General features: G+C 44.2%; 1 protein-coding gene across 1 annotated transcript; it reads right to left on the reverse strand.

The window, feature by feature from the left end:
- Window positions 1-333: 333 nt before the first annotated feature.
- On the reverse strand, window positions 334-4,823 carry slc35g2b (solute carrier family 35 member G2b). Its single transcript, XM_060045129.1, has 2 exons — window positions 4,358-4,823; window positions 334-3,041 (listed from the first exon to the last, which is right to left on the reverse strand). The coding sequence occupies exon 2, from the start codon at window positions 3,013-3,015 to the stop codon at window positions 1,759-1,761; it is 1,257 nt and encodes a 418-aa protein (XP_059901112.1). The 5' UTR covers window positions 3,016-3,041; window positions 4,358-4,823; the 3' UTR covers window positions 334-1,758.
- Window positions 4,824-12,717: the final 7,894 nt, after the last annotated feature.

The raw sequence follows: 12,717 nt of genomic DNA on the forward strand, positions 1-12,717 counted from the left end.
CAACATATCGAGGATAATTGGAAGGTTGAACATCACTACAGGATGCAATCTATTTCCTGCACTAACAGATGGGTATACCCTGCATCATCTCACTATGTGGCCCACACTCTCTTCTCAAGAGGCATTCAACTACAAAAACTGACTCGTTTAAATGCATGAACCTGTCTATAATGAAGAGAGGCTGCCGCTGGCATGGGTGCACTGGATTATACTTTGCCTTTAAAATTATTGTAATATTAAAAAGATAATGACGGAATAATAATAGGCCTACTAATCTAAAATGTGAAGTCCACGATTTAGCTGTTTGTGGTTGCTGTAAATCAATCCCACAGCTTATAAGAGAATGACAATATGCTTTTATTCATAATTGCAGGATTTACAGCTGATATGAATAGTTTTTGCCTGAATAATGACTTACCTTACCACAACGTTTATAATTGATGTGCCTCTGAATAACTCTGACCCAAACGTTACATGAAAAAGATTGCAACATTTCTTTCGTAGGCTATGACTACACAAGAAATTTCATAATCTCAATAAAAAATGTCAATGCGTACAGTAAGTATGACAGCAAATACCTCCATTTGATCATTCGAAGGTTTCTTTTGGTGCAAACTGGTTCGTGAGTGCCATCTAGTGGATCTCAGGGAATCGTTCATGCTGTGGTACTTTCCAACCACAAAATCTATTCAACCCCTGTCGTTATTATGTCATTTTCTTTCTGGCAGTTTTGCTTTGCTGGAGAGGCCAAGCAGAGACTGATTCCCTCAGTTGGCGTTTCTCCAATCGTCCCAGTCTTAACCACGGAATTGCCTTCCTCTAACGAGAGAATGCAGGCATGCGTCTACTCAGTAGAAAAGGTGTTTAAATGCACTACCGCCTCTAGCCATGAGCTTCTACCAGCTGCACGAAAGTAAACAGGAGACACGCACAGACAAACTCACTGGTTTTCCAGTGTGTTTTTTTATACAGCACACTATTAGAGCAAAGGGCAGTGTACAGTTTGGCATAATAGTACTGGGGGAATTAATCATACAGGCTATGTCGTTCTAGTGTAGTCTATTAATATATGAATATGGAATTTCACCACAGATATTTATTGTGTGCAAAATCAAGAAGCCAAACACATTCAAATGACATTGAAATGCAGAGTGGGCTACATAAAAATAGCCAACACTTAACCACTGGGTGAAGGCACCTTATTAACTAGTCTAAGCAACCATGGACTCCTTCGGTCTTGGTTCCATGTTATTTTTGGTGACACAGATATAATTGATTCTCTTCATGTATTGACGAACCACAGACGGGTGTATTGTATGTAAGCATGTAGTCGTCCTCCTTTGTGATAAAAAGTACGGCCTTTATGTTTAACCATAGAGGAGAATAGTGTGGAACTGGTGGAACTGAAAGAAGATTAGATTGGGGAGAAGATGCATCCGAATAAGATATTTTGAGACACTCATAACCACACAGAATAGACCACACTAATAACACACACAGGGTTCCACAAACTGCCTTTGAAGCAAGGCAATCGGAAAACAAACCAAATAATAAAATCACCGTCACGTCTCTTTAGTTTATTTAACTGATTAAGTAACTATTTAAGACATTACACAATGATTGGCACTCTTCCACCAACACAATACAAAAAAAAACAACGCATGAAGGTCCAGACATTCTTCAAACAATGTGCACATGAACCAACACTGTAAACATCGGACTGACAAACAAAAATGATAAATAACAGGGGAGCGGGTCTCATTTGATGGGCGAGTCGAGGATCTCCTGGTAGTCCTGCCGTATGGCCCGGCTCACCCGGTACAGCTTGACCCCGGTCAGCGTGAACACGCTGGCCATGATGACCAGGCCGCCGATCACGTCGTACACCGAGGGCACCATGTGCAACACCGCCAGCTGCAGCAGCATGGCCACCACGATCTCCAGGTGCTGCACCGTGCTCACTAAGGCCGGGTGGAACTTGTTGAGGGCGAAGTACACGCCCAGGAACGCCACGGTGGAGCACGTGCAGATGCCGATCAGGTAGCCCCACGTCTCCCCGTCCAGGGGAATGATGGGCTCCTGCATGACAAACATGGTGGACGCGCCCCACACCGTGCCCGTCCAGCCGAAGGTGAACAGCGCCGTCCACATGCTGACGCGCTCCTTGATGGCGCGGTACACGATCATGGACAGCGCGGCCGTCAGGCCCGCCGTCACTGTCATTGTGTAGCCGAAGGCCTCCTTCCAGAAGCCCAGGCGGGACTTCTCCTCGTCGGCCACGTTGGGCACCATGACCAGGCAGAGGCCGAACACGCTGCCCACCACCGTCACCACGTCGGTGTAGCCCAGCCGCTCGTCCAGCAGCAGGAAGGCCAGCACGGCGCTGAACACGGTGGTGGACGCCCGCCACATGATGGTGCCGTTGCTGGGCGGCACGATGGCGAAGGAGGTGTAGGCGCACGTGATGGAGATGACGTTGCACACGCCGTAGCAGAAGAGCCGCAGCCGGTAGCCCTTGGGGCCGAAGGGGGCCTCGCGGCGGTAGAACACCACCAGGATGGACAGCACCTGGATGACGGAGCGGATGAACAGCAGCTCCAGCGAGGGCACCTTGGAGCGGTCGGCCGCCAGCCGCGTGATGAGCGCCACACAGCCGTGGGCGGCGGCCGCGCCGAACAGGGCCAGCCAGGTCACCCTGGAGGCCAGCACGTTGGCCTCGCCGAAGCTGGCCAGCTGGCCCCCGACCCCCTTGTCCCGGGGCGGCGCCGGCGGCTTGGGCGGCTGGGTCTCCATGGTGCCGAACAACGTCCTGCCCCCTTTGGCCTCGTCCGCCAGCCGCTTGGCCGGGGGCGTGGCCTCCGCAAAGGTGCCGAAGTCCTCGAAGGAGGGGGCGTCGTCATAGCCCTCGTCGCCGGGCTGGGGGAAGTGGGTGGCGTACTTGACCGACACGGCGTTGGGGTGGATCTTCACCCTCTTCTTGGAGCCGTACTGAGAGCTGGAGGGAGAGGCGTCCATGTTGGAGGAGCGGCGGGAGGGAGGATCTGGGAAACCACAGAGGAGGCCTTTCTGTTTGTCACGTTGCCATGGATATGTGAATGTCAGCGTTTTTATTCTTTCTGTTTTTTTTCGCAAATTTGCCATTCTTTTTTTACACATGCACGCACAAACACACACTCACACACGCGCACGTGCACACGTAGAATCCCTACGCACATACATTGGCACCGTCCTTTTAGGATGCCCGTCCATATTACTCCCGGTGTTGTGTGAGTACAGCTATTTATATCTCTAGCATGATTTCAAGTAAGCCAGGCTGTGAACACAGAGAGGCTGATGCACTGTGATGGGGAGATGCCATTGCATAACACACAGTCATATAAAGGGACGGCGTCTACTTAGAGGATTTAAGGAGCTACACTATGTTGTTTGTCAACTGTATTCTCAAATAAAATTCTCAAATACATTGATATGATGACAAATCTATATGGTATACAGAGTTTGATCATTTGTATCATTAAGTCATGCGGCTCAATTGTGTCTTTATCCCATTAAGAAATTTTTTTGTGTGTTATTATTCTAAAGGAGACTATACAGTCATAATATATATAATGACACTAAAGGCGTATTGTGTAAGCCTCCAGTAAATAGTTGACGTCTTCGCAGTTGACCATAACCCCACAGTATAATCTGAACCACAAGAGGGCAGAAACGTGTTTTTTTAACGTTCCCCTCGATTTGCCATCTACCCATCCCCTCCCCCTATTACAGCCAGTCTCTAGCTTTCACAATTTTAGGGACTATTTCGAAAAAAATCTTTTTCACCAGCCTGAGCCTAAATGTTGTAGCCTAATGAACATTTTAAAAGCTGTGAGCGTTAAAGTGACGGATGGAAATGCACACGTTTTATGTATTGTAATGTTACAGCAAGAATACAAATCAGAACAGTATTCGCTTCTTCCATGAATTAATAATAGTAATAGATGTCATTACTATTTGTAATACAAAATAAAAAATCAATGCTCTGATAGGCTTATCAGTAGTATCGGCTTGTGTATTGTCAGTCTTCAGTAGCCTTTGATCTGTGAGTTCAGAAGAAGATTGATGGGATTCATTTTAAACGCTCTAACCTCACGCTGGAATAGAAAAATAGAAGAAATGTTGTACTAGGCTAATACAAAAATGCGCATTCACTGAGGAGACAGTATTTAGTTTTTTTTTAGCTCAAGATACCAAATCCATTAGGACCTATGCAATATAGGCAATATCATATCCGGTAGCCTATTTGACGAAAAGGATTAAGATTTATCCTAATAATTGTCAAGAGAGTAAATATATATATTTAAAGTTAATATCTTACCTTATGTATAAATATTCCCTATGTCGAAATATGAGTCAAGTTTATGTCATAAATCAACAAAATCAGTGATTTCTTGAAGATTGGCTTTGAAAAAGTGCCAGTTCTCCATCTTTCTCTCGGAGTCGAGAGCGTGTTGAAAAGGCAAGGTGCGTGTTCGCACGAGATGCTCTCAACGGCCTCGACGGACGGAAAGGGGGCTGAGGAGGTGGGCAGAGCGGACTGAATTTACCCACCGCGATCACCCCTCCCCCTAGAAGCAATTCCCACCAAGACCCGCTACGTTCTGCTCTTTCGTCATCCATCATAGCGAAAGAAAAAGACGTGCGTCGGTCCATCTTCACTGACATTATCATCATCAATACCATCACACTCAGTACCGTCATCACTTTCATCATCATCAAAAGGTTTTTACAGATAAAGAGCAATCAAATGACCGCTCACATTTCTGTCGTAGGACATGAAATGTCTATCAACCACATGTCTATAGGACATGTGCCGTCGTGTATGTATGCTAATGTATGTATGTTTGTATGTATGTCCTATATGCATGTATTTATGTATCGGTCTGTGATTGTGTGTGCGTGTGAGTGTGAGTGTGAGTGTGAGTGTGAGTGTGAGTGTGTGTACGTGTGCGTGTGCGTGTGTGTCTATGTGTGTGTGTGTATTTTTTGTGCATGCGTGTGCATTTGTACATCCATGCATGTGTCTGTGTGCAAAATGTCTCATTATTGAGCCCCTGTTTTCGTCATTGTTATTTTTGGAAAGTATGGGATGCAGGGCCGTGTCAACCAAGCTTCATGTAGCTACTAAATACAATAGCCTAATGCAGGGTTTAAGATTGTTCTTCAAATGCTAACTGTTAACATCGGTAGGAAGAAATGGGTTGGTAGACGATTTACAGCTCCAATACAACAGGCACTTATATTATCTTCATATTAGAGCAGAAAGCAGACTGAAATGAGATCCCCAGTTGCGTTTATGCCCCAGGCGACAGCAACATGCTTAATAACCCACCCACGCTATCACCCAAATAACATTTATCATCTAATAACTATCAGAAACAAAAGTGGCAGTTTGTCTGGCACTTTAGTAAGGTCACTTCAGCTCAGAATGTATCAAACACAACCAAAACAAACTTGAATGTAATTTAACAATAACTCTACCACAGTAAAGATACATAACCACTTTAATTTCGTAACATCATGTTCTGCATAAGTCATGAAGTATTGGACTGAAAAATGGCTAGGCCAATATGGTAATTTTGCTTTGCAGTCAAAAGTCATCAGAGCCCAAGGAGATGGTTTCTTGGTAACCTATTGAGGTACGTTCCAAACATTGATGTTGTTTTACTAACTTCAGCTTTGTGTAGCATACTGTATAGATCCTACGGGTTACCAATGAGGACGCATGGCCAAGCCTGGATGGTTATTTAGATTAATCAGATCAATCGCTCACAGGTGGGTGTGGGTGATATTTGGCAGAACCCCCTCAACGGCAAACTTGCTATTATAGCATTACATGTCTTAATAGCATTAGCATTATTATATACTGCAAAAAAGTAACCGAGTTAACCAAGGAGTACATCCTTGAAGGGATGAAAAAAAAATGTATTTGACGTCTTCAGCGGCTTCGACCAATTGAATTGTTGGCAGTGGCCTCTGCCAATTTTGTCTGGTACAACTTGCTTTAATAAAATGTGCTTTCTGTTCGAGGTACTTCATCTTATTTGATTTGACAGGGTTATGAATTATTTAAATATCGTTTAAGCTTTCCGGAGAACAAATCTCATTTGAATGGGTTTTCTATGAATTCAGGTTTTAGGTTTAACAAACATTGTTAATGGCCTCTTTCCTTTTGACTGCATTTTTCATTATGGATACTCTTTGCGGTTGTTTATTTAGCTCAAGCAGCATTTAAATAGTATGCTTTGATTGTTATCAGCTAAATAACTTCATTCGTAAATGCATATAAGTTAAATTCTTTAAATGTATTATCTTGTCCTTACATAACCAATATGACTTCATGAATATGTAGTTCAATCTTTTAAGTGGGCTTTATTGTCATTACGAAACCCCGGTGATTGTTTAGTCACATCTCCTGGGTAACCCAAGGGGGCATTAATCCATCAGGAAGTCAAGGCAGTCTCCATGTTGGTCCCTTAATGGATTCTACAATACAGGTCTGGCTCGTTTGTCTCCCCCTGTCCAGGGTTGGGGCCGCCTGTCATTCAGTAAATGGTTGTATCGCTGTGTTCCTTGTGTTTGTCAGAAGACTGACAGCTGCTTTCTCGAAAAACTGAGACCCATCTCGCTTTCCTCCCTCTGAGGATTACAGGAAGTGGAAGAAATCAGGGAGACACCCAATAACAGGAAATCAGAATGCCTCTGAGATGTATAGTCTTCACATTGATACATTTTTCACCTTGCTTATTTGAGTGCCATATTTGTCCATAAATGTGTGTATTTTTGATAAAGGGAATGTTTATCAGAGTGAATTACCCAGCGGTGGATAACCCATTCACAGCAGTTTCAACTGTCAAACGTGCAGTGTTTCCAAGCATTTGTCGCCCTTACCAACCGCAGTGAACACGCAGAGGCTGATACTTATTAAGATAATCGACTTCAGACAGCTGTGCACATTGCACGCCTTACAGTCTTTTTGCTTTGTAGTGTTTATCAGCATCCCATCCCTCTTTTGGATGAGCCATTGAACCGGGGTCTGTAATCCCTGTGGTCACAAAAGATCCCAAGGGATCCTTTCAAACCTGGCTCTTGTACCGCACGGCCCTCTTATCATCCCCCGGTGTCCCCCAGTGATGAGATGGTTTCATTCCTCACTTCTCCACATTTTATAACACAATGTGGTCAACAGAATGGTCATAATTTCTCTCTTCTTAGAGAGACAGTATCAGGGTAATCTGCTTCATGTCAGAAACACAGTACGTGTGTTGTCATTCCCATATCATTAACACAATTAAATATGATCTAAACACATATTCAACTGGTCAATCGTTTATCAACCTCAAACGCCCATTCTCTCTCTGTATATGTTCCTCCCTGGTCATTAAACTAGAGCATGCGACCTGCAATGCCAGTAGCATGAATATCATTTCAGGCACACAGAGATCGGAAGGATGCCGAATTTTGTAAACACAGAACAAGACTAGCAAACCTGCCGTCCGTCCTCTTTAAAAATTCTGCCATGTAGCGGAGATCCCCTCCTCTCCCCTTCTCTGACATGCTCTGGCGTTATCTTAAAGCTCTTATCGGATGGTCAATATCAAAATCGGGCTTCATCAGTGTTATGTAGAACGGGTAGGGGGTAGATAGCAAACACTGAATTACTTTCTTATTCACAACTTATTTATTCTCCAATTTTCATTAAATGTTATCATCCAATTCTTTGGGAATTTACATTGAGCCGAGGTTCCCAAACAGGAACAACAAACGTCCCTAATTGGCTTCCAGCTATCTGCAGTCGGCATTCTCATCCTTGTGCAGATTGGCATCAGGTTTCAACAATCAATGGCGAACACATCTGCTCAACACCCTCTAAGCTAGTTATCAGCCGCATGACCCAACACCCAATCAGGTTCTAGCCAGACTGTATTGACCACATTCCCAGCTCAACCTTAGATATATTCCACTTTCAGATCCCAAAAGGGAAAGTAAACCCCCAAATAACATGTTTGGTCAATTTTGGTCTAACAGAGTGTTTTTTGTCTGTTTTCTTTGCCGAAATGTAGAAAGCTTTAAACGGGGAGGAATTCCCTGTAGAATACAATAAGGCTGCCCCTTCCGGCTTAAAACTATATTCCAGAGTGGTAGTTTTCTATTGGCTGTTAGTGTGATGTGGATTTAAGCAATACCCATCGCAATTGATCCTAACCAAGTCAATGTGGGTTACCGGTTAAAACTATTTATCATGAATAATAAGTCGATGGCCCCTACTTCTTTCGTGTATCGTCTTCATATGTCCAACTTCGTGTCGTGTAGCCACTCCCTCGTCTCAGGTCCCACTTGGAAGAGGCCCTCCTCTGAGGGTGGTCTATGCCGGGGACAGGTGGTGATGATGTGGTCGGCAGTCTGCTCAGGCTCCCCGCACTCACACGCTGCACTGTCTGTTAGGCCCCACTTCTTCATGGACGCTTTGAAGCAGCCAACCCCTGTGCGAAGGCGGTTCAGGAGGGTCCATTGCCGGCGAGGTAGATCTTCTCCCTTAACGCCACCTCCAGGATCCTGGATGTAATGGTGTAGGCGTGTCTGTCCCCTACTGTGGTCTGTACACGGTAGCTGAACATCATGGCTGCTTCGTATGCCACTGTGCTGGGGCAGGTGATAGCGGGGCATGTGATGGAGGCTACGTAACGCTCACACTGGAAGCTTTACGATCTGCCTGGATCCATCGTCTGTGAATTATACCGCAAATATCAATTGAATCATAAGCGCTTCTCGTAGGTGCGAAGCCAACTCGGATAGCAATGATTTCAGGTGTCAAATGGAGTGTAATAAATGTGTGGACACAGATTCATTGGATTGCTGTAATCTGAACAACGTAGTGGGTAGTGCTCTCTAATCTCTGATATTATGAGGTGGAGAATTCATTGGATTGCTGAATAAACTAATATAAAATGAATATACTATGGCCTGGATCTCAGCCACCCATTAAACATTGATATGCATATTTTAAATGTAATGTTTAAATGTAGTGTTACATCTGCCAAGACTATTTGGTGTGTGTGTGTGTTTGTGTTTTTGCGATCCTTGAAACTCCAGTGGCCATAGTCAAAACCGGCTCAGCCAAGACACTTGATTATTTTGGGCATAATGATATGGGTTCTTAATGGGTTAGTGGAAGAGGACTCCTTCTGTTATCGTCTGCTTATCCTACATATAAAGAGTGAGACAGAGAGAAAGGAGATAAACTTTCCCCACATCTGGCTGGTACGATTGGGAACACAACAGAGGAGTTTTATTAAAAAAACAACAAAAAAAAAACAACTAATCAAAAATGGGGGTTGAATCCCAATATGTATCTTGAATAAACTTGGCCAGAGAGAGAGTGACACAAAGGAAAATTAAGATAAGGAAAGATAAAAACCACACAGTTGAGACAATATTGGATAATAAAAAAGGCTTTGTTGTGTTTCTTGTCTTCATGGAGGGATGGCCGCTGACCTATCTCTCATGGCTTCATGGAGACAATGAAGGGGGCTCCGGTAAATTATGAGGTGCAGAAGGAACAATACTGTATGTGGCAGAAATCTGTTTCTCTCTCTGTCTCCCTCTCTCCCGTACCAAGCCCCCGCACTATCTCTCTCTTACCCTCTTACTTTCGTCATCTTTTCTTTTTCTAACCCTTTGCCTGCCTCTCCACCTCACCCTCTCATCCTCCCTCTTTCATTGTTCGCTCTCCCTCCCTCTCTTTGTCCACCTCCCTCCCTCTCTCTCTACAGCTGTTAGAGAGCAGTTAGCTCTAGAGATGCAGCTCCGTAATTTAGAAATGTGACAGTAATAGCAATGTTTGAGAACTTCACACCAGTGCATTTTGTATCATTTTGTAATTTTGTAGCATTTTCTTTGCATTTTAAGCAGAACCATTTGAGCTCTAGAGATAGTGTATGACGGTAAAGAGGTTTGTTCTTTTGAAAAATTGAGGATATTCTTTAATATCTGAATATCAGAAATGATAACATCCTAGCCATATATGATTAAACCATTGAAACGGCTAGTGAAACAATGCTACCGCTTCTTGCATGCCATTTCAAGTCACGGGAGAGAAAACAGATCAATAATGCCACGAGCCGTGCTCTAGAGGTGCTGGAGCAGAGTCCACAGCGATCAACTCCATCGCAGCAGGCAAATAAATAAAAGACCTGCAGCGGCGAGTACATCCGGTTCACACTGGAGCAGGTGAATATAGTAAACTCTTACAGCAAGCTGTCAACTTAACGGACACATTCATCAGATATTCTGTCATCTTTTTTCTGTATCTGTAGATAGTTGATGGCCTTCCCTAACCGGCCCTTCACCAGGCAGAACCGGTGACCGCAGAGCAAAAATATAGAACACACACACACGACAACCTCATGATTTGATAATCAGCATTGAATTAGTCAGCGTCATATAATGAGACCAAACGCCCAACAGGAGAAGGTCTAAAGCGTGGAACACACTGGCACAACCGTTTGCCATTTGAAACGTTTGGGGAGACTCGGACGAGTTCGGGAACAAACTCTGTGCGGGTCAGGCGAGAGGCTACGGAATGGTTGGATAAAGGCAGTTGGCCGTCAGCTTGAGTCTGGGTGGTGTGGACCCCTACATAAGGTCACAGATTGGTTGATAAGGCGGGGGCAGAAGGGTCCGTGAATGGAAAGCTAAAATGAAATTCCTAATCAAAATAACTGTAATTGATGTCCACTATTAATCACATGTCGTTGATGACGATGTCATGATGCCATTTAGTGGTCCGCTTTAACCCTGTTCCCACTCAAACGGATTGAACGGAATAAAATAACAGAAATGCTCAGCAGAATGAAACACAGCCATTGCAACATCCTTTGTAACAGCTGGGTAGCTGTACCTCGCCCCATTAATAAACAGCAAAGAAAAAGGTCATCAGAAAAGCAAAATGGCGTCGCTATTCTCTGAAACCTGAACAGACCAGATGTGGTCCGTTGATGATTTCACCTAAAGCAAGAAATAAAAAGCTTGACTGACCATTTCAGGAACCGGCATTTTCCTCTCTAAGGGTCATATCTGCGGGCAGGCAATCTGTCGGAAAACGTGTACAATCTGGCCGATCTGTCATTTAGAATGGGATTCAGGTTCTATTTCACTTATTTCTGGCATTTTCTGCCCTTTCTGATCGCTTATGTTGCTTTTCTTTCCTGTGAATCAGAGCGAGCAGTATGGTAATGTTTTGGTTTGAGTACTGAGTCTCAGAGGCTTGTCATTAATTGACTTCAGGGACAAGGGGGGATATGAAACGACTAATGACTGCTGAACAAAAAACTGCAGAAGGTTTTCAGAACTCGTTTTACTTATTCATTGCTCATTTAACAAGCCATTCATCCATTTCCACTCACACCAAATTAGAGGATGTAGGAGATATGCATCTATGCTAGTTTAATGAATGCGTGAAGAGACCCAGTGGTTTGATGTGTGTTTGAGATATTCAGAGTAAATAGGGCTACAAACTCCCCAGTGTCTCAACACATGTTATGTGCTGGCAACTCTGAATAAGAGAGCACCCTATCCAGCTTTACTTGAATAGGTCCCAAAATAGTCTGACATTTTTCGAGACACCATCAACCACCTCCTCAACCTCCTCCCCCTCCTCAACCTCCTCCCCCTCCTCCACCTCCTTCTCCTCCTCTTCCTCCCCCATTCCACTACAATCCCTCTTCCTCCTCCACCACCTCGTCTTCTTCCTCCCCCTCAACCACCACCTCCTCCTCCTCCTCCTTATCCACCACCACCTCTTCTTCCACCTCCTCCATGACCTAGTGTTCGATTTCACAATAATTTGTCCTTGGGGAAGAATGAATTTCAAGAGGCAGTTTGAGATGAGAGAAGAAATACAGAAACTAATTTCTACGGTCTGCAGTTTTAGATGATAGCATGTGAGATGCTGCAGGATCGATGGTTGGGTTGTTGGTTATGAAAGGGCGTGCTTTGAAATCGTGCCAAACTCGGTGTAAGAATTGAGTCTTTGCTTGAGGCCGCATAAACCCTTCAACGATAATAATAACAATAATTCGATTTTGTCGTATAAAAATATAGTTTAAAGGATACTTTATGAATCCCAGACCGGAAAAAATGAGTGTCGCAGAGGGGGTAAAGGATAATAACAATTAGATAGAGAATCAAATGTAAAACAAAAGTACAGAACAATATATCTCGAAGCAAAAATAGGAGCGGTAGAAATTTCGAGGCGAAATAAAGCAGTGATGTTAAGCTGACAGTTGGTCTATGGTAATGCTGCTTAGCCAAACGTGTATTGAAGACTTTAAGGAAATGCGGGTATTTTCTCGCCAATGGATTAAGTGTCTTATCCCCCGAAGCTGTAATGACCAAGGAACAACGGCCAGTTCTGCCCAGGCCTTTTCCCATAGAATTGTCTAGGAAATCGGATCGACCCTTTCTAAAAGTCCTTATGTGATCGGCCCTCTCCACTCTCTCTCTCTCTCTCTCTCTCTCTCTCTCTCTCTCTCTCTCTCTCTCTCTCTCTCTCTCTCTCTCCTCTCTCTCTCTCTCTCTCTCTCTCTCTCTCCTCTCTCTCTCTCTCTCTCTCTCTCCTTCTCCTCTCTCTCTCTCCTCTCTCTCTCCTCTCTCTCTCTCTCTATCTCTCTCTCTCTC

The sequence above is a fragment of the Gadus macrocephalus genome, chromosome 23 (genome assembly GCF_031168955.1).
Source record: "Gadus macrocephalus chromosome 23, ASM3116895v1".
Lineage (NCBI taxonomy): Eukaryota > Metazoa > Chordata > Actinopteri > Gadiformes > Gadidae > Gadus > Gadus macrocephalus.